Below are 26,038 nucleotides of genomic sequence, written 5' to 3'. Positions count from 1 at the left end.
ATGACAGACAGGTGCCCACTCAGCAATGAGGAAGCTGAGGCTCGGAGAGTGAAGTCACCTGCCCAAGGTCACATAGCTGAGCCAAGGAGGTGCTGGCATCCCAGCTCCTTGTCCCCCCCTCCGCTGCCCAACCACCAGCAGAAGTGCCTGGGCCCGTGGCTGCCTTGAGGAGACTTAGGCAGTGCTGTGGGATGCATCTCTGTTCCTTACCAGGGACGGGGACACAAGACTGAGTCCAGTCCTCAAGAGCAGAGAGCACCGGGGACAGGCAGGCGCTGGGGAAGGGGCGGGGACAGGCAGGCAAACCGGTCGGGCGGGCGCTGCGCTGGGGCCTCCATCAGGATGGGCCTGTGCTGACAGTTCGGGCTGGCGCGGCAGCAGCTCGCGGGGCAGGCAGCTGGGGTCGTGAGGCCGCCGTCAGGTACGAGTGGACCCGGGACTGGGGGTGGGGAGTGGTGGACAGGCTCCCAACCGTCAGCACCCCAGTTTCCTCTGCCCCTCAGCCTTTCCCCATCCCTGTCCCCCACACAGCATCCTTCCCCGTCCTGCTTTCGGCTCTTCACGTTTGAAACGCGGTACACTCATCTTGCCCGAGTTTGCTGAGCCTCTCCCCAAATTGGACCACTGTGATTTCATTGCTCCCTCACAATTCCCCCTCCATCGTATCATTCAATCCTACAGGTACCTAGCTCTGACTTTCACTCTGCTTCTCAGCTGCTCCCCAGCTCACCTCACTAGCTTTGTGTCCTTCCAAAGCGTGCCAGCCTCCCACAGCACCCCACACCTTAATGACCCCTTGTGTCACTCAGCCACCACACTGGACCCCCTATTTCCCCAGCCCACATCTGCTCAGCACTCCCCAATGTCCTAGCCTCTTGGAAACTCCCAGAGGCTTCCCGACACGCAACCTCAAATTAGCCCCTAGCCACCCCCAGCGGTTCTCTGGCCATCCCTCTTCATCCTGCCCCTCACTGTACCCTGAAGGCCACCTCTGACCCCTCCTCCCAAGTGACTTAGGAAGCCAGCATCTGGGACTTGGCCTCTCCCCTGTCCAAGCTCTTGGGCAGGGCAGGGCCCCTGACCTCAGCTCTCTGCTGTTCATGACCCAGAGGCTACACTGAGCCTGTGCGCCCCCTCCTGCCCCAGGAAGAGGCCCCCAGCTGCCCAGCTGCCATGCACAAGCATTACAAAGTCCACTTTGCCAAGGATGCCCAGAGCCCCAACGGGCACTACTTCTGGGACCCAGAGTTGGGGCACCAAAAAGGTACGGGTTCAGTTTGGGGGTGGGTGATGGCCGGCAGAGGCCTGTGAGGGAGCCGGAGTGAATGAAGGAAGGGGAGCTGCGTCCCTAGGAGAGAAAAGCCACCTGCACTCCCCCAAGAGGCATCTGCATAGCAGCAGGGCCAGGACCCAGGACTAGGACCACAGGGCCGGGGTCCCGAAGATAGGAGCCTGGGCTGGAGATGGAAGCCGGGGCCACTTGGCCTGCCCTTTCCCCTCTCCAAACCCCCAGGCCTGTGTGGACGGCCCCCAGCCTGGAGGGGAGCAGTGTGCTGGGAGTAAGGGGTAGGAGAGGGAGCCCCGCACACTGAACATGTCTGAATGAGGCTGGGCCCAGTTTCTGGTGGCAACCACGGGTGCTCTTGTTTAGTGGGGGGAGGGGGCAGTGCCCTCCCACTGGGGCTGATTCAGCCTCCTCAGGGCTGGGGTGAGGGCCGGAGCTTCCCAGGTCACCACCCTTCCTGCCACCCTGGCCCGAGCTGGGGACAAGATCCACCCCCGCATCCAAATCCCTGGCCTACCCCTCTCCACACAACCACCCATCACTCCGGCCTCCCTGGGCCAGCCAGGGCCAGCTCCCAATGGATCCTCTCAGTTTCCCTGACCCCTGCACTCAGGGAACCCCCCAGGAATCCAGGAATCTGCTGTGGCCCGCACCAGCCTCCACTGAAGCCCCAGCCTCTCTGACCCCAGCTGAAGTCCAAGCCCTGCACCTTCCCCGCTCCCCTGCTGTGGAACAGCACAGACCCCGGGTCCCTCCCCTGCCCATACCTCCCCCACATACAATCTGACTTTTTGAGGGGTTTCTGGGGCTCCCAAGAATACTCTGGCCCCTAGATTCTACCTGAAGACTTGATCTGGCTTGTGCCGGTGTCCCCGGGAGGTTGGGGACACAGGCCCAGTCACCCCCACTTCCTTCCTTCCAGGATGCTGTCATCAGTGGCGCCAGGACTCAGCAGCCCTCCGAGCCCACAGGCCCTGTCGACCTTCCCCCCAGTCATACTGGCAGCTGGCCTACCACAGCCACCGAGTGGGTGGCAGTGGCTGGCGCCGGGGCGCCTCGCCCTCCGTCCTGCAGCGGCAGCGGCAGCCCCAGCCCCAGCCCCCACCTCCCAGCCCCCTTCGGCAGCGGCTCTGCCCCATTCACGAAGCCCAGAAAGGGGTGCCTGCAACCTCCACTGTCCCCAGGGAACCAGCCGGTGCCCTTCAGGCGCCCCCCTTACCCACCACGGCACTGGCCATGGCCAGCAGTGGCCCAGCCCTATCCTCTGCGGCCAGCATCTTCCTGGAGCCCAGCGAACCCACTGATGCCCGGCCTCTGCCCGCCCCAGGAGCCTGTGGCTCCTTCACCACCTACAGCCCCGGTGCTCACCCTGGCCTTCTCGGGGCCTCTGTCCTCGCTCCTGCTGCCTCACTTCCCGCCTGCTCCCTTTGCTCTCTGCCTAGCATCTTGCGCCTGACCTCTTCATCCACACCCTGGTCCCTATCCAGGAGGGGTGCGTCCCTGGCACCGGGGCTCAAGCTGGCTGCCTCTGCTTCACCTGTTGGGGTCCAAGGCTTCCAGGCCAGGCCTGCCCCGTGCCGCCATCCTGGGCCAGGCAGTGAAGTCCTCCCTCCCCTTCCCCCTTTCCCTCTGCCAACACCCTGGCTGTGCTCTGGTCTCTTCTCAGCCCCTTCCTCTGGCCCAGCAGGCTACAGGGTACATGGGGCAGGGATGGTGAGCCCTGAGTTGTTGGCCGGCTCTGGCATGGGGGAGACAGAGCTAGGGAGTGGCCTGGGGAACGGAGAGCAAAGGTCAGCAATGGGAGGACCCACTTGCTTGCTCCCTCCCTCCCTCATTCACTCCATGAGTGTGCCAGGCCCTGTTCTGGGGGCACAGTGGGGAGCAGGATCAACAGACATCTCTGTCTTCATGTATTGCAGCCGGGGGCAGGTACAGGAAACAAGGAAATTTAAAAGTGTGGCTGGGAGGCCGGGTGCAGTGGCCCACGCCTATAATCCCAGCACTTTGGGAGGCTGAAGCTGGTGGATCACTTGAGGTCAGGGGTTTGAGACCAGCCTGGCCAACACGGTGCAACCCCATCTCTACTAAAAGTACAAAAATTAGCCAGGTGTGGTGGCCAGCACCTATAATCCCAGTTACTCAGGAGGCTGAGGCATGAGAATCACTTGAACCTGGGAGGTAGAGGTTGCAATGAGCCGAGATCACACCACTGCACTCCAGCCTGGGCAACAAGAGTGAGACTCTGTCTCAAAAAAAAAAAAAAAAAAAAAAAAAGGTGTGGCTGGGCGCACTGGCTCATGTCTGTAACCCAAGTAGTTTGGAAGGCTGAGGCAGGAGGATCGCTTGAAGCCAGGAGTTCCAGACCAGCCTGGGCAGTGTAGTTAGGCCCTGTATCTACAAAAGGTAAAATAAAAATTAGCCCAGCATGGTGGTGCATGCTTGTGGTCCCAGCCATATGGGAGGCTGAAGCAGGAGGATCCCTTGAGCCCCAGAGTTCGAGGCTGCAGTGACCTATAATTGTGCCACTGCACTTCCAGCCTGGGTGACAGAGCAAGACCTTGCCTCTAAAAGTATACCACTCGGTAACAACCACACTAGGGAAAAATAAAGCACGGAGAGGAGATGGGGGATGTCAGGGTTTCCAGATTAAATAGGGTCGTCAGGCTGGGCCTCATTAAGGCAGTGTTAGAGCAGAGGCCCTGGGGAGGCGTGTTCCTGAGCCAGCAAGAAGCCAGCACTTCAGCTTTTGCCCTAAAGGAGGCAGGAGCCACAGGAGGCTTTGGAGCTGAGGATGGACATGAGCTGACAGGATCTCCAGGAGAATGGGCTGTGGGAGGAGGGCAGAAGCAGGTGGCCCAGGGAGCAGGAGATTGCAAGAATCCAGGCGAGAGGTGCTGGTGGCCTGGCCAGGGTGGTGGCAGCAGAGGTGGGGACATGGCTGGGTTTCTAGGTCTGGATTGAAAGTAGAGCAACAGGGACTCAGCAGGACTCTAGGTTGGGCACAGCCCTGTCACCAGAGCCTCGGGGCTATGATGTCTATTTCACACACAGGGAAATAGAGGGTGGATGAGGTGGAGGCACCCAGTGATCTGGCAGAGCTGGAATTAGACCCACCTGGCCCACACCTCAGTAGACCTACTCCTGAGTCTGCTTCCTGGCTGCCTGGCTTTGCCGCTAGGCGTGGCCCATTTCCTGCAGCCCATCAGGCCTCTCTGAAAGCGGCTGTGTTACCCGCACTGTGCACCACAAGGCTGGCCCCATGTGCCCCCGCAAGACTGAACCCTGCCTTTTTGATACCCCATTTCCAGGTCTGAGAAGCAACCCTCAGTGGGGGACAGGGTGTCCTCTGCAGAGTGGATGTAGTGCCACAAATGGCCACTGGAGACCATGACATTGACCAAGGGCCCAGCGCTGGCCAGACCCTTTGGCATTCCTGCTCCCCGGTGTCTCCGCTACCCCACTCTTCAGAGGGAACTGAGCCTCTCCCTGGGGTCTGCAGAGAAAAGCAGTGGGGCCGGGACTGGAGCTCCAGTCTGGTCATTTCTCTCCCAAGCCTGGGCTCAGGTGGGATTAGTGACTTGCTGGCATGATGGACAGGAAGGTGGGAGGAGCCTGCGGTCCAGGGCCTCTCCATGCTCTGGCTGGCCCAGCAGAACAGGCAGGAGTGGCCTGGAGTCCTGCTGATGTTGGGAAGTGGTGTCTTAGCATCCAAGGGCCTCATATCACAAAGAAAGGCCTTTGGGATTTTCCCGGGGGAATCATGGGCTTAGTGACCAAGCAAGCCTAAGCCTGGTGACCTGGGGCCAGGAAAGCTGACTTCCCGCAGCCTCAGCCTCTGGTGTGTGGCTGGGGGGATTCCACCCTCCCCCTCGTGGGACCCAAAGGGGCACAGCTCGCCCTGGACGTGGGGGCCACTGATGGCCATGGAAACCTCCACTGTAGGGTTTGACCTGAGTCCCCTTGGCACAGGGTGCCAGGGAGGGGCTGACAGCGGGGGCCATGGAGGGCAGATGGGAGGAGGGTGGTGCCTGGCCAGCAGCCCTGACTCAGTGTCCCCACCCCCAACCACCAGATATCCTGACAGAGGATGACGTCTACTGCAGCTGCCTGGCCAAGACACTCTGCCATGTGCCGGTCCCTGTGACTGTGGGTTTCTACGCCCCTTTCGGCTGCCGCCTGCACATGATGCTGGACAAGATCACGGGTGAGAAGCTGTGTGTGTGTGTGTTGCGGGGAGGATGAGAAACAGGGCCTCTGGTCCCCACCCAGCTCCAGGCTTCCCGCAGATCCCCCACCTCCTGCAGTCAGCCTGCCCCAGTCCAGGCCCTCCCCAAGCCCACACCTCTACCCTGGGCTCTGCTTCTCTGGCCTCCTGGCTGACCCAAAGTCGTACCCTTCCCTGCTTCCGCCACTAAATCCACTCCAAGGACTTTCTGAAGGACAGATCTGGCCCTGTCCTCCCCGTGCTTGGTGCCTTCCATGCTCCCCAGTACCCAAGGCAGAAAGCCCAGGCTCTTTATTGAGGCTGCAGGCTCCTGCCAAGCCCCTACTGACCTCTGTGCTACCCAGACCCACCTCTTAGGGCTTGGTGGTTACAAGGCACCTGACATATAGATGATAATTGAAGACATGAACTGGAACCCGCCAGGTTCCCCAGCAGCTATTTTTTTTTTTTTTGAGACAGAATCTTGCTCTGTTGCCAGGCTGGAGTACAATGGTGCGATCTTGGCTCACCGCAACCTCCACCTCCCGGGTTCAAGCGACTTTCCTGCCTCAGCCTCTCAAGTAGCTGGGATTACAGGCACACACCACCACGCCCGGCTAATTTTTTGTATTTTTAGTAGAGACAGAGTTTTACCACGTTGGCCAGATGGTCTCGATCTCTTGGCCTCGTGATCCACCCATCTCAGCCTCCCAAAGTGCTGGGATTACACGTCTCGCTCTGTCTCCCAGGCTGGAGTGCAGTGGCACAATCTTGGCTCAATGCAGCCTCCACCTCCAGGGTTCAAGCGATTCTCCTGCTTCAGCCTCCCGAGTAGCTGGGACTACAGGTGCCCGCCACCAAGCCTGGCTAATTTTTGTATTTTTAGTAGCGATGGGGTTTTGCCATATTGGACATGCTGGTCTTGAACTCCTGACCTCATGTGATCTGCCCACCTCGGCCTCCCAAAAAGTGCTGAGATCACAGGTGTGAGTCACCGCGCCCGGCTTCCCAGCAGCTTTGATCTGGATCAAGCCCTGCTGGAGCTCAGACCTCAGCCCCATGTGCGGCGAGAGGGGCTGGGACTGATGTTCCTCCTCCGTGTGCCCAGCCCTGGTGCAGGCCCAACAGCCTTTTGTTCCTGTACTGACTGTCCACTGAGCACTCAGTGTCCTGCCCCGTGTTGTCACAGGGTCCTGGGAGGAGAAAAAATGAGGATATAAGGAACACAGAGTCCCTACTCCTGCTGGGGGCCATAGATAGATACTCCCGCTCATTCACCCCGTGACCTCAGATTTCTCATGATGCATTGTTCAGGCATTCCCCAAGCACCTTCTGGTGCCCAGGGGACCCAGTGGTGACCAAGACAGGCAGAACCCTGCCCTTCTTGCTCACAGTCCAGCAGGGGAGAGAGACTTGTTTTCAGATAGTGATGACCCAGAGTGGGAATGGCTGAGGGCCTCCAACCCAGCCTGGGATCAGGGAGGGCTTCTTGCATGAGGAGCAGTAAGTCTGGAAGATAAGACCAAGGCTGTATCCTGCTGCCTAGCATAGCTCGTCCTCAGCATCTCATTCATTCATCTCTTACACCGACCACCTCTCCCCTGGTCCACTCTCAGAACCTTCCCAGTGCCCTCTACACCCTCGACCCACCTCCAGCCCCTTACCCAGCCCGGGCTCTTCCTCGTATCTCTTTTTGCCGCCTCCCATCATCTCTCCTCTGCCGGCTCTACCTCTAACTATCCCGACCCCCAGCCTGGCCTACAGACCGCTTCCGGTCCAAGCCCGGCTCCAGGCCTCTCCACTTCCGCGCTTCTGCACCGGCTTCCAGCTCTTTAAGGAGAGGCCGCGGCTCCCTTCCAGTCCCTCGCCTCTGCTGGGCGCCCCTCGCCTCTCCAGGAGCGCTCCGCCCCGCCGGTACTAGACCCCGCCCACCCCGGCGGGTGTGCGGCTCACGCGGCTCCCGGGCTCCCTTCCCGCAGCGCTGATGCAGCAGGAGGCGGCGCAGCGCGAGAGGGAGGAGCTGCAGCACGTGCAGTGGCGGCCGCGCGCCGTGAGCGGCTGGGGCGTCCCGCAGCTGCTGTGGTACCTGGTGTTCCTGCAGCCCATCATCACCGAGGTGCACCTGCGGCGCAGGAACGTGCAGTTTCTTTTCATCCGCTTTAGCGCCTGGCAGTACGAGGGCACCGACAAGCTGTGGGCCGGCCTGGTGACCACGTTGTGCGAGGGCATCCGCCACCACTACGGCGCGCTGCCCTTTAGCGTGTACTCGGTGCTGGGCAACAAGCCGGCCACCAGGCAGGACTGCTGCCAGAGCGAGTGGCACTGCCGGCGCCGCGTGTGCCTGGGGCTGCTGGCGCTGCTGGCGGCGCTGGGCCTGGGCGTGGGGCTGCTCTACCTGTCGCTGGGCGGCCACGCACTGGGCCACAGCAGCCCGAACGGCAGCCTGCTCAAGGCGTTCGGCGGCGCGGCCACCACACTGTCGGGCTCGGGGCTGCTCATGGCCGTGTACTCGGTGGGCAAGCACCTGTTCGTAAGCCAGCGCAAGAAGATCGAGCGGCTGGTGTCGCGCGAAAAGTTCGGCAGCCAGCTGGGCTTCATGTGCGAGGTGAAGAAGGAGGTGGAGCTGCTCACTGACTTCCTGTGCTTCCTGGAGATCTACCAGCGGTGCCGGCTGCGCGTGGTACTGGAGGTCACCGGGCTGGACACGTGCTATCCGGAGCGTGTGGTGGGCCTGCTCAACGCCATCAACACGCTGCTGTCCGACAGCCACGCGCCCTTCATCTTCATCCTGGTCGTGGACCCCAGCATCCTGGCTGCGTGCCTGGAGAGCGCAGGCAACATGAAGGGCACGGCCGACAACGGCTACCTCTTCCTCAACCGCACGGTCACGCTGCCCTTCTCTGTGCCCATCATGGGCCGCCGCACCAAGCTGCAGTTCCTGCAGGATGCGGTGCAGAGCCGCGACGACCTGTTGTGCCGCGACATCACGCGCAAGCTATTGCTGCCGGGGGACGCCAGGGGCGAGAGCGCGCAGCTGCTGGCGGTGCAGACGCAGGCGGGGGCGGAGCGCGGGCAGGGCCGCATCGACGCCGAGGCTGCGCAGCGCATCCAGGAGGCGCTCTTTTGCCTTCACAACGAACACGACTGCCTCTACGAGTACGTGCCCGACAACGTGGTGTCCATGCGGCGCATCGTCAACACCGTGCCTATCACCGTGCGCCTGCTGCAGCAGCAGCAGCAGCAGGGGGACTTCGGGGGCCCCACGCCGCGCCAGGCGGTGGCGTGGGTGGTGCTCGCCAACCAGTGGCCGTGCCGCCTGAGCTGGGCGCTGCAGTGCCTGGAGGACCGGCAGCAGACGGGGGGCGCGCCCGAGGGCCATGCTCGCCTCTGGGACGTGTTCCGCGACAACAGCCGCGAGCTGCACACTATGACCAAGGCGTTGCAGAACGTACTCGACCTGGACGGCGACCCTGAGCTCTTCGAGCGCTTCCTGGGCGCCGACTTCCCCTTCACCGTGGCCGAGGCACAGAGCCTGCTGCGCTGCACGGTCAACCTGGACCACTCAATCCGCCGGCGCATGGGTCTCATCCGAGCCGTCAGCGCCCTCAAGCCGCCCAGCCCGCCCAAGTCCCCTGCCCGCGATGCCCCCCACGCTGCCCACCGGACCAACAGCGCCTCCGGGGCGCCTCCGTCGGGCCGTGCCTCAGGGCAAGCCAGCGAAGGCCACCACGCTGCGGACTTGGCCCACAGGGGCAAGCTATGGCCGGTGGCCTGCTCGCTCTTCCATCCAGGGCAGTCCAGCCCAGGTGGGCCTTGAATAGAGGACTTGGCGGGCAGCAGGAGGCAAGGGTTCCTCTGTCTGCCCAGATGGGGGAATAGGGGGCTGGACTGGACCCAGGGTCCCAATGAGCCCTGTGAGGGCCACACCCCCGGGTGAATCGGAGCCAGAGCCGTGGACATAGCCTCCAGGAGCGGGGCAGCGAGCCGGTGGCAGCATGAGAGCAGGCACAGAAGGACCAATGAGAAACTCAGGATATACGTGCAATAAATGGGGGTGTTGAGAGCCCCGAGTTGCTCTCTGCATCCTGATCCGACCAGGGACCAGGCCTGCCCCGTCCTGCCACAGGGCCTGCCCCATCCTGTCAAGCCCACTTCCTCCTCTGTGCCATGCTGGCCTCCTCATCTGGCATCTCTGTGGCAGGAAAGGCTGCGGGGGCGGTGGGCGAGGCTGCAGAGCTGGGAGATGACAGGTGGATGGGCGGGGTTGACTCAGGCACCATGGAGCGCCCAGGCTTCAGGGAATCCCAGTCCTCGTCCCCATGCCCTAGTCTGCCCCTCTGTGAGTAGGGCAGGAGCTGGCATTTCCGAGGGTGACCTCGGTGACCTCAGCAGGCTGCTCCACCCCTAGGGTGGCTCCATTCTCAACGTAATGGGTTAATTAGACCTCGCTGGCATCTCAGCCAGTTGGGGTGGGTGGCACTAACCTCCCCCAGACAAATAACTGTCCACAGGGTACCTGACTTATGAGTCGCTCCAGGGCCACCCAAGGACCACTGGTTAGTCACTGACACTGAAGCCACTGCATCAGCCCTTTGATGAGGACAGGGAAGTTGGGCAGAGATGGGGACATACAGGACCCAAGCCACAGCCAGCCAGGAGGGGTTACACTAGGGCTGCCCACCTTTCCTCTGGACAGAGCCCTGGGCTGGGGTGGGTGTCAGTCCTCTGGGCAGTTCCTGATTCCTCATTGGTCAAATGTTCAGCCACACGCTCAGGCCCTGGGGTGCCTGACCCAGTTCCAAGTGTGTGCCGGCAGGGGCTGCAAGGGCCAACACTGAACACACCCTGGGATGAGGCTGAGGGTGTGGCTTCTCAGCCGGGGCCCTGATGCTGGCAGAGGGGACAGTCCCTGAGGAACCTGAGAGCTCCGCAAAGGCACCCACCCTCAGACCATGGGACTGGGGTCACTGACCCCACAGTTCTTTAGCTCCAAGGCTGAGCATGGCATCCAGGTCTGGCTGCAGCACCAGAATCCTCTGGCCACAGCAATTGTCACAGGTGCATGCAGGTCAGTGATAGCCCTCCAGGATCGTCCCTGGAGTTGAGCAAGCAGAGGTGCTGTTTCCCATTCTTGGACTGGCTAAGCTGGTAGATACACCTGGACCTCCTGGGAGCTGCTTCCTAGCAGTCAGGGAGAGTTGGCCTCAGAGGGAGAGGCATGGGGCTTGTGACACCGTTAAGTCTGTTTCTGTAGATGTGTGGTTGGGGTCAGTATATCCCTTTAGCCTCCCCTAAGCCAGTTTCAGTTGGTTTTGTTTCTTACCACCTGGAATCCAGGCTGAAAATAAATTTTCACTCCTGTTACCAGGAGTGGGGTGCTGTGAGAGATGCTAACATGTAGACTTGGCTGGAGGTGGGGGCAGGACTGAAGCCCCCCCATGCCTCAGTAAGAAGTCGCATCAGTCTGGCCAACGGTGAAACCCCATCTCTAATAAAAATACAAAAAAATTAGCTGGGCATGGTGATGCACACCTGTAATCCCAGCTACTCAGGAGGCTGAGGTGGATCGCTTGAACCCGGGAGGCGGTGGCTGGAGTGAGCCGAGATGATGCCACTGCACTCCAGCCTAGGTGGCAGAGTGAGACTCCGACAAAAAAAAAAAAAAAAAAAAGCTGTAGCCTCTGTTACGTGGGTACCAAGCTGTGGACAAACTGTTGGCCACTGTATATTCATGTGGAGCTGCTCTGAGAACTTGCACCTGTGTAAAGCCACGGGACTGGTTGTCACCAACAAAACGGGAGCACGGCTGATGTGTGCGCCTTTCCCAGCAATGAGTTAGGGAGCAGGTTTCCCTTCTCCACTCCCTTCCCCATCTGCCCACTTGATCTGAGACCCATGAGGCCCTGGGGAGCAAGAGCTCTAAGAGCTTCAAAGGGGCCTGGATCCAGGAATAACTTGGTGAAGAGCTGCCTGCCACTCTGAACAGCCACGTGTAACGATAAGCATCTCCTGTGTTAGGACATTGAGATCTTGAATGAAACAGACCCCCTACATCTTCAGCAAAGGCTAGCAAAACGTGACAAGCTCGGGCGACACTTGGGTGGCTGAAGGGAAGGGGAAGACAAGACGGCAGGGAGGATCCTCTCAGCTTCCAGCCCTCCATCTGGGAGCCCTCAGAAAATCAGGAGCGCGGCAGGCTGGGGTGTCGAGATATGGCTGCGGTTTCTAGAGCTGCTCTAACACAGTCCGACAGACCACGTGCCGTTGAAGGACAAAGGTATCGTCTCCCGCTTCTGGAGGCAACAAGTTCCAGATGAAGGGGGGGCCCTCTGTGCCTGCTCCCTGCTCCTGGCGCATTGCTGGCCATCTCCACACTCCCTGGCTTGCAAAGCCATCACCCCATCCTCTGTCTTCACGTGGCAGTCTCCCTGTGCCCAAATGCCCCTTTTAATAAGGACACCGATCAGACTGGAGTAGGGCCCACGCGAATGTCCTCATTTTCACTTGATTACCTTTGTAAAAACCCTGTTTCTAAGTAAGCTCACATTCTGGGGTACTGGAGATAAGGACTTCAAACATCTTTTTCTGTGAGAGACACAATTCAAGCCCCGGGAAAGGCCCAGTTCCTCACTCCACTCAATTTAGTGAAAGCAAATCAAGAGACAGGCTGGGAAGAGGATCCCTGTCCCTCCCCTAGCTGACCTCACCTGGGGTGGGGAGGCAGATGGCCAAGAGGCTGGGTGAGACCCCAACACAGCTGCCTCCACAGAGGCTGAGACCATGAGCAACAGCTAATATTGACCAAGGGCCTCTGAAGATCTCTGGGGCACTGTGCTGACGACCCAAACCAGGCGAAGGACGGCTTCAGTACCTTGAAGCAAATGCCTCACACACTCTGGCCTCACCCAGACGGGCTGGATCCATGATGGCCAGGAGGGAGGCCCCTTCTTCCCTTCACCCATGGCCACATTGCACATTAGCAGAGCTGGGGACAGGCTGGCTGTGCAGGGACGGGAAGGGTGCTGCGGGCTGCTGGCGGTCATTCTGTGTTGCTTCCCTAAGTCCCTCGCCCAAATATAGTCCTAGCCGTGGCTGACCTGGAGAGCAGTGAGGACCCTTACAGCTGCAAGGGACCAAACAGCAAGCCAGCAGTGGGTTCCTAAGGTGCTCCTCACAGAGGCCAGGGTGGCTGCGGGCAGCGGACTCCTTGGTGTGCGCAGGAGCTGACACCAGGACTCCAGCCAGTGACTGTGGTTCTTGTGATGTCACCACACCACCTCCATCCATGTCAGCCTCCCACACGAGAAAGGGGATGGGTGGCCCAGAAATGCTCGTTTTCTAATTTTTTTTTTTTTTTTAGACAGGATCTTACTATGTTGCTAAGGCTGAAATGCAGCAGTGCAATCACACCTCACTGCAGCCTCAACCTCCTGGGTTCAAGAGATCCTCCCGACTCAGCTTCCTGAGTAGCTGGGACTACAGGCATGCGCCACCACGCCCAGCTAATTCCTGTATTTTCTATGGAGATGGGGTTTCACCATGTTGCCCAGGTTGGTGTCAAATTCCTGGGTTCAAGTGATCCTCCCACCTCAGCCTCCCAAAGTGTTGGGATTACAGGTATGGGCCACCACGCCTGGCCTGCTCCCTCATTTCCTAAAGGGAAAAAGACCTTTCGGAAAAGGGCAACAGCCCACCATGGCCCCTCCTGGCAACGGGGAACAAGCCACCCAACAGGCTCCTGCGGCGCTGGCTGGGCCCCGGGCACACTCCCACCTGCACGACACCCAGGGCTGCCAGGGACAGGCTGGAATCTGCTCCCATTAAGCGACGGGCGACTGGGCAGAGCCACTCCATATCTAGCATCCTGAGACCCTAGACCTGAAGCCAGGAGGTATCTGCGGCCCGTCTCTCCCTGCAGAAAGGATGGGTATAAACTGGCCTGGCTGGGAGGTGGCTGTATGAGACACCGGAGCATGGACACAGAGAAGACGGGACTGTGGGGGAAGATGCGGTAATGCCTGGCCAGCCTCCTGAGCCCTGGCAGACGCTCTGTAACCAGGAGCTGTGATGGCCTCCACCCAGCTCCCCCCACCAGCAACCACCCCCAGGATCCACATGAAGCAGACATCGGGCAAAGTGAACCCAGCCCCAGTTTATTAGAAAAGGTGTGAACAGAGTTGCACCGACAGGAGTAGCCCCAGCCCTCTGCCCACCCTCACCCACACCCATGTCACCCACCCCCAACGGGTTGTAGTGCCTCTCAGGGCGCAGCCTCCAGTGGCCTGGACAGCAGGGTCCCGGAGTGCCGACTGCTCCCGCCCCAGCTCCCTGATAGATTTATTGCACTTGAAAAAGAAAGCTCTGATCCTCTGCTCCCATCCCCCCACCCTGCCCGGCCTGCACTGTCTGGGGCTGTTCTGCGTGTATCAACCACCACCAGCACGCACCGCTCCTCTGGCACCAGGCTGCCTGCTCGGCCCTGTGCCCAGGGCCACAGGGGACCATCCCACCACTACTCAGGACCCCTGCCCTCTGCAGGGCAAGCCTGGCCCCTCCAGAACAGGTGCCTGATGTCCTTGGAGAACTCCTCCTGCTCCTGCTCCCCCTCCTCCCATTCACCCCCCGAGTCTTCCAGTGGTGGGCTCATAAACAGAAGTGCCTGAGTCGCACGGGGAGGGCCACTCCCTGTAGCTCCTGCACCCCTTGTAGTGTTGCTGTGGGGGAGGGGGGCCCCAGAATGGCCCCCACCCCTGGCATCCTGGGCCTCAGGAAGGCTGGGGAGAAGGTGAGCAGATTCTCATGGCTCTGGCCTCAGCTCATCGCAGACCGACCGGAAAAAGGGAACTTGGGGAGGAGAGATTGCGGGAGAGACTGTCAGAGCCAGGGGCTCTCTCAGCTCCTCCCCAGTGCCCTGGGCCCCGGGCCTGGCCTCACCTAAAGTGTCACAGTGTCTCCTGCCCGGATTCCTGACTGGCTTCCAGAAGCAGCTCCTCAAGCTCCTTCTCGTTCTTGGAGCAGCTCAGTCAGTTCTGTGTGGGAGGATGGGCCAGCAGCCCCGTCAGGCGGGTGGGGCAAATGCAACGTGTCACCAACCTGTCCCCAGCCAGACCCTCGGGGCCTGCAGAGGGCCCAGAGACCGCTGAGATGGTCAGGCTCAAGGCAACACGCCTCCCATGCCCCACCCCAGGAAGAGCTCCCAGGACCCAAGGGAAGCACGGTGTACATGAAAACTAAGCCCCACTTGTGCTGGCCCCTGCGAGAACCATTTTAAAGAGGGGGAAACTGAGGCCCACAACAGGCAGGGGCTTGCCTGAGATCACACACAGCACCCAGGGCCCCTCATCACTTGCCCTAGGGCCCCTCTCACCGTGCTCCAGGCCGCAGCTGCCCCCCTTGACCTCAGGCCCCGGGGCGGCTCAGGGGGCAGTGCCAGGGCGAACTCGGGCTTCAGGCCATTAGGCAGCGATGGCCCTGACTGAGGCGGCTCCGGTGGTTGCTGAGACTCAGAGGACCCTGTGTCCCCGGTGACAATGGCCCCGGCGGGTGGTAGGGAAGGTGAGGCGGGTGGGGAGGGAGGGGGTGGGGGAGAAGGAGGGATGGGGGACAGAGGCGGCTCTGCCCTCTCGGGTGGGCTCTCCACCCGGGTCACCACAAACACCTTGTGGCCCCGGCCTGGGCTGGACACGGAAATTCGATGCTCAGTGGGTGTGGAAGGGCTGCCTGGGGGACTCCTGTCCCCAGGGCCCAGGGAGTCCGTGGGGGGCACCAGGGCAGGACAGGGGGTCTCATCCCTCTCCCTTTCCTCTTCCTCCTCATCCTCCCCATCCGAGTCCGAGTCTGAGTCTGAGTCCGGGCTGGGTGCGGGGCTGGGAGCCCCATTCTGCGCCCCAGCAGCGGGCTCGTCGTCGGGCTGGGGCTCGGTGGCGGTGGTCTCAGGCATGGAGGCCAACAGCTGCGGCGGCTGCTCCTTCTCCTCCCGCTCCCGCGCCAGCACCAAGTTGCGCTTGCAGCCGTTCTGGATCTCGGCCAACAACGCCTTCTGCGTCTCGATGAAGCTCTTCACCTGTGGCGGGAGCGCCTGGCTAGGCCTCTCAGGCCGGCCCCACCACCCGGCCTCCCGCCCGCCCGCCCCAGGGCTGCAGGGCCGTCCCCCGCTTACCGCCTCCTTCTTGGGCTCACGGTCGAGGTCCAGGCGCAGCAGTGAGTGGTTCACCTTGAGGGCCAACGACAGTGCCATGAGCCCGCCTGTCTTGATCTCGTTCTCCCGAAGGTCCAGTCTCAGGAGGCGGGGGCTCTCAGCGATGAACTCCGCCACCGCCACCGCGCCTGGGGGGGCACCGCAGGGGCTGGCCACGGGCCCCACACCCGGCTGGCCGCCCCGCTGAGCCCAGCAGCCCGCACCCCGGCCCAGCCCCGTACCCTACCCTCGCACGTGAGCTTGGTGGAGGCCAGCCCCAGGCGCAGCACGCTGCGGTTGCTGATGAGCCCGTTCTTGAGGTGCCGCACACCCTCGTTCCCGATGGGGTTGTGGCCCAGGTTCAGCGTCTCCAGGCTCTGAGTGTGCGGCTGGAGGGAGGGGGCGTAAGGGTGAGGAGGGAGCCGTGATGGTGGAGGAGGGCCCAGGACGCCGAGTCAGGAAAAGCCGTGGAGAGCCAGGGTCGGGCGTTCCTTTTCCTTGGCGCGCCTGCGCGTTGAGCACCGGCGTCGTCCTGCCCTGCCTCCGGCCTGGCCTGAAGTCTTCCCAAATGCCAGGTCCTCTGTCCACTCCCAGGCACCCAGTCAGTCCCTACCCCCCACAGCCTGAGCCCCTGGCCAGGGCCTGGACCTTGAGCGCCCTGAAAGCCCCTAAGGCGGGCGACTCTCACCCAGGGTTTGGGCACAGGAGTGCTCACCCTGAGAGTCTCTGTACCTGCGTGGCTTGCTCTAAGCACCGCGTAAAAACTGAAACCCAGGCGCGGTCACTTACATTCATAATCCCAATACTTTCGGAGGCCATGGTAGGGGGAATCACTTGAGATCAGGACTTCAAGACCGGCCTGGCCAACATGGTGAAACCCCATCTCTACTAAAAATATAAAAATTAGCTATGTGTGGTGGCCAGCACCTGTAGTCCCAGCTACTTGGGAGGCTGAGGCAGGAGAATCGCTTGAACCCGGGAGGCGGAGGCTGAAGTGGCTGCAGTGAGCCTAGATGGTGCCAGTGCACTCCAGCCTGGGTGACAGGATGAGACTCAGTTTCAAAAAAAAAAAAAAAAAAGATAAAGAAGGGCTGCTCCTCAGGGAAAACAGGCACAGAAGTTGAATGAGGAAGCAGGTGGGGCTGAATTTAAATCTTGAACCTGCAGGATGGGCAGGACAGGAGCCGTCAGCTGTAGGCAACTGTGCTGAGAGCTGGGGTGGGAGGTGGCAGTGGGGACCGAGGTGCCTCCCTCCCCTGCCACCCTGACTCACCAGTGTCATGCCCAGGAAGGCCATGCCCGTGTGCGTTAGCTGGTTGTTCCACAGCACCAGGGTCACCAGCCCCTTCCTCTGCTCCTTGAGGCCCTCGCAGATGTAGGCCAGACCTGGGAAAGGCCGGCAGTCAGAGCCCCGTCTGGGGCCCGGGTGCTTCCCCGGGAGGGGGCTGCGGGGTAGGAGCAACCCCTTCTGCTTAGGACCTCCGTGGAGGTCCCACAGGCCCAGGCCCTGCCCTGCAGCCCTGCCTCGGCCTGGCACCCTTGGGCACACATCTGTGACCCCTGGGCCTGGGTGCCCGGATGACAGCCTCCCCCAGATGCTTCTGTTCTTTGCTCATATGTGACCACCTCCAGCCCACCTCCCCTAGCAGCTGGCTCACTCCCACCCACAGTCAGCACTGTCTCCCTCCAATGCAGATCCCACCATCTGATGGGCTGGAGGTTTCACTCATCTTATCTTTGTCTCTAGACTGGAGCACAAGCTCCCGAGGGCAGAGCCCTGTGTCTCCCTCCAGGCTGAGCCCAGAGGCCTATAGCCATGGTCCTTGACAGGTGCTCAGCAGAGTGGAGTCTGGGCCTGCCACCTGGGGACACAGCGACCCTCCCCCGACCCCTCCAGGATGCGACAGGAATGCCTCCTTTGACAGATCCCCATTCTCTGCTCAACCCCCCAACATCAAACACCAGAGCTCCTCCCACTGCACTCGTGGCTCCCTCGGTCTGGGCCCTTTCCCAGGCTTCTCACAAGGCTGGTTCTGCTCCCAGCCTCCAGATGGAAACCCAGAGGCCCTGACCCACGGTGGTCCTCCCTCCTCTACCATCTGAAAGCAGCCTCCAGCTGACCCTGTTATCGCAGCAACACTGCTTTCTTTTCAGATTGTAATTATTCACTTCGCCTCATCCTGCGGCTGTCAGCTGAGGTGTCTCCTCCTCCAGGAAGCCCTCCCTGGCCCCCAGACTGATCAGACCCTGCCTCTGGGCTCCATCAGCCCAGTCCTGCCCAGTCTAGGTTGTCACTGGGTCTAGTCTTGGCCACATCTGTGTCCCCAGCACCACCCAGCACAGGGCCACCCAGCGCAGGGCCGGGCAGAGTGGGTGCTGGGTGACAGGTGTGGGGTGGGGTGGGCCACTGCACCCACCCGAGTCCAGCACGTGGTTGTTCCGGAGGTCCAGGATCTGCAGGGAGCAGTTGAACTTGAGCAGGTTACCCAGCTGGGCCGAGTCCTGCAGGCCATTGAGCTTGTTGTCCGCCAGGTACAGCTCCCGCAGGTTCATGTTCATCTTCAGGGCCGTGGCTGGGGATGGGGGGCACGGTGATTGGGCAGGCCCTGCCCAGATCTGGTACACGGCCCCTGCCCCCAGCAGGCTGCACGTCCCACTCACCCTCCCGGGCTTGGGGCTCACCGAGCAGCATGAGGGGCCGCCCCGACAGGCTGGCATTCTCCAAGTGCAGCACTGCCAGGCTGCTGCGGATGCGCAGGGCACGGGCCACAAAGGGCGCCGAGTGGTCCAGCAGGGGCGTGTTGCGGGCGTCCAGGTACTGCAGGCAGCTCGTCTACAGGGGGCGAGGGGACAGGGGTGAGGCACTGGCTCAGGCCTGCCCCAGCGCTCCTGGCCCCAGGACCTGCAGCCCCACATCTCAATGAGCAACGAAGCCACAGCTGTCGTCTGGCTATGTCGCCTGGTTTTATAATAGGGGAAACTGTGGCTGGGGAGGGAAGGCTCAGTCTGGGGTCTGGGGTCTTGTGGGTGAGCGAGGCAGGGCTGGTGGCAGCCAGGATCCCCAACTCCTGTGTGGCTGGGAGGTTCCCAGATAGCCCCGACCCCTCCCTGCACCCAGCCTTCACACAGGAGTGATGTGGGAATGGCGACCACGGCCACCTCCAAGGGGATGACTTTACAGAGGAATGACATTACGGATGGGAGAAAGTGGAGGTCATGAAACGCCTCGCAAGGAGAGAAGGGGCCGGGGGCCTGGGGGCCAGGACACCTCTCAGCCCTGTTCTCCTCCTGGCCTGAGGGCCTGAGAGCCCAGCATCCCCACAACAGCCCGCACTAAAGAGCTCATGCAGTCAGAGCCTACGGGCCGTGCCCTGAGAAAGTGCCTCCCCGTGCTGGGAGCCTGAGCTGCCTCTTCCTGGAAGCCAAGAGGCGCCCACCTTGCGCATCATGTGGGCGGCCGCCTGCCAGCCCCGGGTGCCTATGTGCTTGTTGAAGGAGATGTTGAGGTGGGTGGCCGACTCGTAGTACTCGATCATGTCGAAGAGGGCCGAGGCACCCTGCAGGTAGACATTCGGGGCTCAGCCTCAGCTCTGGGCTGCCCTGGGGGAGAGGCGTGGGCCCTGACACTGGGCCCACTGAGAGATGAGGGGTCCAGGGTCCGGAGAGAGCCTCATGGGAGAGGAGGACAAGCACAGACAGACAGGGCCCCGTGGGCCATGGGGACAAACCCTTTCCTTCTCTGCTGTAGCCAGTCTGTTTTTTGTCACTTGCCCTCCAGAGTCCTTGACTGATGTGCTGAGTGACCAGGACAGGCCTTGGTGTTCCTGAGCCTGGGCCTCAGGATCCAGACATCAGGGTGCCTGGGGACTTCCAAGGCTGGGGAGGGGAGGGCCCTTGGGCCTTGATGGGAGGCTCCTCTCAGAATGCTTTCCAAGCCCACCCCATAGGAGCTGGACCCTCCAGCGTGGTTCCTGAAAGGGCTCCTGGGGGCCACATGCCTGCCCCCCAGCCCAGCTCCCCAAGACTCTGCTTGCTTATGAGGGTGGGCCATAGGGGCCCCAACGCACCCTCCATATCCACTCTGGTCATACTGGATGTCTCTCTCTTGCCCTGCCAGAGGTCCCGCCCTTGCGCCACCCCTCAGCCTTTGTCTAGGGGACCCCCTCCTCCTGCAGTGTCCTCTCCCCACCCAAACCTCGAAGGGGCCCGGGAGCTCAGGGAGCCGAGTGGGCGGTGGCAGGCCTGCTCACATCTTCATCCAGGTTGTCTGCTCCAGGTCCACGACCTTGAACTGCAGCCTCTTGAAGACCTCTTCCAGGGCCTCGCAGGTCTTGTAGTCAAGCTTCTCACCTGGGGGGAGTCAGCAGCCGTGCGCATGTCTGAGGCAGCGCACCTCTACATGGCGGGAACATGGTCAAGGGAGGCTGGAAGGGACCTCTGCCCCCAACCTCCCCCCCACACCAGGCCCAGCCCCTGCCCTGGCTCAGGTCAGCTCAGCTCCAGAAGCCGCTGACCCCAGGCAGGTCCTCAGACTCACCTCTAGGGAGCCCCCGACCTGCCCACGACCCAAGGGCTCCCAGTCCCTGGCCAGACACACACCTTTCAGGTCCAGACAGTCGAGGCGGTGCCCGAGGTCTGTGAATTCCTGAGAAAGCAGAGTGGACGGGGGTTAAGGCAGAACGACACTTGAACAGGGGGGCAGTCGAGGCCCCAAATGGCTGCTATGCCAGAGGCCAGGCAGGGTTCCGGGGCGGGGTTTGGGCGAAGGCACTGAACAGAGGCTCAGACGCTGCCCACCAGCTGGAACTTGGGGTACAGGGCCTTAGATAGCGAGACAACTCTGCACTCACGCGACTGCGGACCAGCCAGCCCTGCAGCCAGGCAGGCCTCGGCAAAGCGCCTCTGCCCCAGTGGGACCAAGCGAGGGAGTGGGCCCAGCATCTCTGGGGGATGTCCCGACAGAGGGATTCTGTGCAAAGGCTGTGGGGCAGGAAATGAGCCTGGGAAGCTGGCAGGGCTGGGCGCAGGAGGCCTCTTGGTGAAGGCAGGGCCTGGGGCCCAGCACCCAGTCAGAGCTCACCGCCCTGCAGACGCCAGCTCCCACCCTCTGGGCTTACACACATCACCAGTAGGGTGGATGCTGCACGGCTGGTCTGAACCAGGCCGACGGGCTCCAAGGACCCACCCTCTCAACTGCCACACTGAGGCCCCCCTTCCTGGGACCTGGCAAGCCCCTCTTCTGGATGTTCCAGAGAACCTACCCTAACCCCAGTGAACAGTGATGGACAGGAGCGTGGTTGCTTCCGCACAGCTGAGGGTCAACAGCCCGAGGACAGGCAACCCTGGAACCCTCGGGACCAGCGGTGCTTCACTGACTAGGCGCCAGGCCGGGGCCCACAGGAGAGGCGCCGAGGGAGGGGGCTGGGGGAGTGGCAGGGTGGAGAGCCACCTCTGTGGAAATGGAAAACCAGCAAGGTAGCTCTCAATAGCCCCTTACCAATGCACAGAAAAGGCCAGGAAATGCTGAGTGGCCAACAACGGGGGTTCTCGAGGAGGGGCCTTGGGGCAGGAGGTAAGAGGTGGATTTGGTTTTTCAGATCTGTAGTATTTTAATTTTTTTTTAACCTGACGATATATGTTATTTCTGTAATTCTGACTTTTATGAATATGCTGGGCATGGTGGCTCATGCCTGTAATCCCAGCATTTTAAGAGGCTGAGGTGGGCAGATCACCTGAGGTCAGGAGTTCGAGACCAGCCTGGCCAACATGGCGAAACCCCACCACTACTAAAAATACAAAAAAAATTAGTTGCGCATGGTGGCAGGCACCTGTAATCCCAGCTACTTGGGAGGCTGAGGCAGGAGAATCGCTTGAACCCAGGAGGCAGGGTTGCAGTGAGCCGAGATTGTGCCACTGCACTCCAGCTGGACCATAGAGCAAGACTCCATCTAAAAAAAAAAAAGAAAAGAAAGAAAGAAAAGAAAGAAAGAAGAAACGCGGAAGGAAGGAAGGAAGGAAGGAAGGAAGGAAGGAAGGAAGGAAGGAAGGAAGGAAGGAAGGAAGGAAGGAAGGAAGGAAGGAAGGAAGGAAGGAAGGAAGGAAGGAAGGAAGGAAGGAAGGAAGGAAGGAAGGAAGGAAGGAAGGAAGGAAGGAAGGAAGGAAGGAAGGAAGGAAGGAAGGAAGGAAGGAAGGAGGAAGGAAGGAAGGAAGGAAGGAAGGAAGGAAGGAAGGAAGGAAGGAAGGAAGGAAGGAAGGAAGGAAGGAAGGAAGGAAGGAAGGAAGGAAGGAAGGAAGGAAGGAAGGAAGGAAGGAAGGAAGGAAGGAAGGAAGGAAGGAAGGAAGGAAGGAAGGAAGGAAGGAAGGAAGGAAGGAAGGAAGGAAGGAAGGAAGGAAGGAAGGAAGGAAGGAAGGAAGGAAGGAAGGAAGGAAATTTTGTAATTCAGACTTACAAGAATCATATATATGTCTCTTCCCCAGGGAACAGCGTTTCTTTTGGGGCTGACGGATACCTGAATGTCTTACTTTATAGAATTCTGTGCTCTTCATATTTATGAAGAAACTGATTAGTTCTCTAGCTGAGCAGCAGGCTTTCAAAGATGTATTCATGAACGCCTAGGGCTGGGGAGTGGGAGGCCCTCTCCTGCTGGGGTGGCTCCACCCTAGGCCCCCCCCCCCGACACCTACACTGGACGCACCCACCCCACCCCTCCCGTACCTGCAGCTGCCTGAGGAGCTTAGGGATCTGCCTGCAGTTCAGCTTCTGGCAGGCCTGCTTGTAGGCGCCGATGACCTCATCCACGGTCACGTTCTGGGCTGCAGGGACAGGGGACCCAGACCTGTGACTGTCCACACCCCGAGTCCCTCATGGGGCTCCACCCACTCCTGCCCCAAGGCCTCTGCCCATACTGCCCTCTTCAGCCCTCCCCCAACAACAGGCTGCCTGAGCTCTGTACTCCCTTTCAGGCGCCCCCCCTCCCCGCTGGCCACTGCCCAAGGTAAGGTGCCCTTGGGCACCCCCACCCAAGTCAGCACGGCCCTCCACGCCTCACCTTGGCTCTAAGCACCTTCATACAAATACACAATGAACAGCACACAATCTTTCTACACATCAGCCACCTCCCCTACTAGACTGGGAGCCCAGGAGGACAGGACTGGGTCTGTCTTAGTCCCCACCCGTCTCCAACACTGTCTCAGTGTTTTGGTTGTTTTTGAGACGGGGTCTCACACTGTCGCTCAGGCTGGAGTAAAGCGGTGAAAACACGGCTCACTGCAGCCTTGACCTCCCAGGCTCAAGCATCCTCCTGAGTAGCAGAGACCAAAGGCGGGCACTGTCACACCCAGGTCATTTTTATTTCTGGTGGAGATGGGGTCTCACTGTGTTGCCCAGGCTGGTCTCAAACTCCTGGGCTCCAGCAATCCTTCTGCCTCCCAAAGTGCTGGGATTACAGGTATAAGCCACTGTACCTGGTCCTTGGTTTTTGTTTTTTTTGTGCTTTATTTGGGTGAAAGAATGAATCCTCACTTTAACCCTATAAGGAAACCAAGCTCAGAGAAACAGCCTTGCCCAAGATCACCCAGCTGGTATATATGGGAGCCGAGCTTTGAACTCAGATCTCAACTACAATGCCACGTGCCTCTCAGAATCCCCACTCCCAAAATACTCTCAATAGCTAAACATACCCGTACAGCTATTCAGGGCCCAGCCCCCGACCCAGGACACAGAAGCAGATGGAAGGGACAGGCCTAGTCCTGGGTGTTCCCAGGCTAACAGACAGTGGCTCCCAGTATGAATTGAGGGACGTAGCCCAAACCCAACAGCTGCAGCCCCCGTCCCTGAGAGGCCCACAGCCACCACCACGCGGAAGGGAGGGCTGGGCTTTCCATCTGTACAGATTTGCCTTTTCTGGACATTTGATTAAAATGGAATTGAAGCTGTGTGGCTTTCTGTGGTTGGCTTCCCTTACTGAGCATAATGAGCCCGAGTTTCAGTCCCTTTATACTGCTGAAGAGTAATTATAGGATGTGCTGCGTTTTATTTGCCCATTCATCAGCTGACAAGAATTTGTACTGTTTCCAGTTTTTGGCTATTAGAGCTTGGATTTTACCCCAGGGTGACCAGGGGAGCAGGAAGGAAAGGCTAGGAACAGAAGAGGGAGAGGTCAGGCCTGACCATTAGAAAGACCTTCTTTGGGCCAGCAGATCTTGGGAATGGAGACGACAGGACGGGCAGGGAAGGGGGCCAGGAAGAGGGCTTGCTGGCAGCTTCTCGGGGGGCCCTCCCTCGCCCTGCTGCCATTCCTGTGCTGCTGGAGGCAGTGGGAGTCCCCAAGAGAGCTTCCAGTCCAGTAATATCTCCGTGTGGACTCCTCCTCCTGCCACCCTGCTAGGCCAGGGGCTCTGCACCCCTGGTCTCATCAAGCACTGCCCCATTTTCTAGGGGAAGAAACTGAGGTTCAGGTAAAGTATGGTGTCTCCCTGGGACCAGGTGGCTGTTCCCGGGCAGAGTCTAACATCAGACCCCGGGACTCCTCTCTGGCCACTGTGCTGGGTGGCGATGGGTTGCTGAACTGCGGTGCTGGAGGAAAGAAGCCGACAGAGGTCAGTCCCCAGCCTCCCCAGAGGTCAGGCCCAGTTCCTGCCTGGGCACTTCCTCCTCCTTGGGGATGGAGGCCTGGGAGGAGTTGCAGGTGGTCAGCAGACGGCAGGTGTCCCTCCTGCAGACAGAGAAGGAGCTGTCTGACAAAGGTCCATGTGCTTGCTGACCCTGGAGCTCTAGTGGGGACCGGAGCTGGCCCTGCCTGGGAAGGCAGCCCCCAGGACTCCAGCAGCTACCCCAAATCATGGACAAGCCCATGCATGCCCCGGTCTTAACCAGTCGGGGTCCACTGAACCCTAAAGGTCCATGAACTTGAGGGGAGAAACTTATTATCTCTTTATTTTCATGAACGGCACTGAAATTTAGCATTTCCTTCTTATTAACAGAGGCCAAAAGAGAGAGAGAGAAAAGAAACAGTGTTTAGCAGACCCTGAGACTGCCATGAAAAGAAACAACAGATATTTTCCCATTGCATCAAGTTATAGTAGATTCTGAATGCCCATCACTACTCTGAGACTGAAGGCCTTATGACAGCTGCTGCTACATCCTCTCACTTCACGTGTCAGCGAGGAAGAGCATTCAGCCTGGCATCCTTTGCAATCCTATTTAATGTTCCTCCTTAAAAATCATCATTCTGGGCCGGGCATGGTGGCTCATGCCTGTAATCCCAGCACTTTGGAAGGCTGAGGTGGACGGATCACTTGAGGTCAGGATTTCAAGACCAGCCGGGAAACACGGCGAAACCTGGCCTCTACTAAACATACAAAAATGAGCTGGGTGTGGTAGCACGCTCCTGTAGTCTCAGTTACTCGGGTGGCTGAGGCAGAAGAATCGCTTGAACCTGGGGGATGGAGGTTGCCGTGAGCCAAGATCGTGCCATTGCCCTCTAGCCTGGGTGACAAGAGCCAAACTCCGTCTCAAAAAAAAAAAAAAAAAAAAAAAAAAAAGGGAAATGCAAATTGGAGGAACCATCAGAAGCATAAGAATTCGCACGACACACAGAGCACTGCTGCCCACGAATTCTGCCAGGCGCTTCATCCAGGAGCGCATCGGCTCTGTGAAGCCGGGAGTCATGCCAGGCCCACCCTAAGCTGTCCTGTGCGGCGGCTGAAGCCAGGGTTCAAGTCCTAGCCCCTGGCTCGGGAGCTCTGGATACACTCTCTCAACTCTCCACATTTCAGCCTCCTCAAGCTTTAAATGAGGAAGAGAAGAGTAGCTGTTTTACAGCGGGGGTGAACTAACAGAACTAAATCATGTGTGGAGAAAGTCCGGACCAGCCTAGCATTGCAAACGCTTAGCAGCGGCTCATGTCACAGCATTGCCAGGGTCCAGGATCAGGCTGGGGGTGGACACTGCTGGGGCGAGGAGGTTGGCCCAGAGCTGGCTGTGGCATCAGGCTGGATACCACCATAACCCCTGACACAATGGCAGCCGGTCTCATGCACATAAAGTGCTTGAAATGGTGCCTCTTCTTTTTTTTTTGAGACTGAGTTTTGCTGTCGCCCAGGCTGGAGTGCAGTGGCACGATCTCAATCCCTGCAACCTCTGCCTCCCTGGTTCAAGCGATTCTCCTGCCTTAGCCTCCCGAGTAGCTGGGATTACAGGCACGTGCCACCACGCCCGGCTAATTTTTGTAATTTTAGTAGAGATGGGGTTTCCTCATGTTGGTCAGGCTGGTCTTGAACTCCTGACCTTGTGATCCACCCGCTTCAGTCTCCCAAAGTGCTGGGATTACAGGTGTGAGCCACTGCAGCTGGCCAAGATGGCGCCTGTTCT

The 26,038-nt window shown here is 60.0% G+C and overlaps 2 protein-coding genes across 4 annotated transcripts in view; one reads left to right on the top strand and one right to left on the bottom strand.

Moving 5' to 3' along the window:
* NKPD1 (NTPase KAP family P-loop domain containing 1) overlaps nucleotides 1–11,509 on the top strand; it is a 13,073-nt gene extending 1,564 nt beyond the window's left edge. Inside the window, exons 1-5 of one of the 3 annotated variants that reach the window (XM_010377499.2) lie at nucleotides 381–421; nucleotides 1,110–1,264; nucleotides 2,208–2,645; nucleotides 5,358–5,489; nucleotides 7,469–11,509. In XM_010377499.2, coding sequence (XP_010375801.1) covers nucleotides 1,174–1,264; nucleotides 2,208–2,645; nucleotides 5,358–5,489; nucleotides 7,469–9,306 — 2,499 coding nt within the window. In that variant the 5' untranslated portion in view covers nucleotides 381–421; nucleotides 1,110–1,173 and the 3' untranslated portion in view covers nucleotides 9,307–11,509. Of the gene's footprint in view, nucleotides 1–311; nucleotides 1,265–2,207; nucleotides 2,646–5,357; nucleotides 5,490–7,468 lie in introns of those variants that run through there. The other 2 variants (XM_030913055.1, XM_030913056.1) reach the window with 2 other exon arrangements.
* A 2,112-nt stretch (nucleotides 11,510–13,621) lies between these two features.
* PPP1R37 (protein phosphatase 1 regulatory subunit 37) overlaps nucleotides 13,622–26,038 on the bottom strand; it is a 56,144-nt gene continuing 43,727 nt past the window's right edge. Inside the window, 14 exon segments of the mRNA XM_030913054.1 lie at nucleotides 13,622–14,333; nucleotides 14,424–14,514; nucleotides 14,857–14,901; nucleotides 14,904–15,552; nucleotides 15,649–15,815; nucleotides 15,914–16,055; nucleotides 16,940–17,052; nucleotides 18,084–18,239; nucleotides 18,349–18,499; nucleotides 19,104–19,223; nucleotides 19,917–19,933; nucleotides 19,936–20,016; nucleotides 20,266–20,311; nucleotides 22,382–22,479. Coding sequence (XP_030768914.1) covers nucleotides 14,432–14,514; nucleotides 14,857–14,901; nucleotides 14,904–15,552; nucleotides 15,649–15,815; nucleotides 15,914–16,055; nucleotides 16,940–17,052; nucleotides 18,084–18,239; nucleotides 18,349–18,499; nucleotides 19,104–19,223; nucleotides 19,917–19,933; nucleotides 19,936–20,016; nucleotides 20,266–20,311; nucleotides 22,382–22,479 — 1,868 coding nt within the window. The 3' untranslated portion in view covers nucleotides 13,622–14,333; nucleotides 14,424–14,431.

The sequence above is a fragment of the Rhinopithecus roxellana genome, chromosome 12, assembly GCF_007565055.1.
Source record: "Rhinopithecus roxellana isolate Shanxi Qingling chromosome 12, ASM756505v1, whole genome shotgun sequence".
Classification (NCBI taxonomy): Eukaryota; Metazoa; Chordata; class Mammalia; order Primates; family Cercopithecidae; genus Rhinopithecus; species Rhinopithecus roxellana.
The sequence above is the reverse complement of the archived record's forward strand: the minus strand, read 5'-3'. Positions and strand labels throughout refer to the sequence as shown.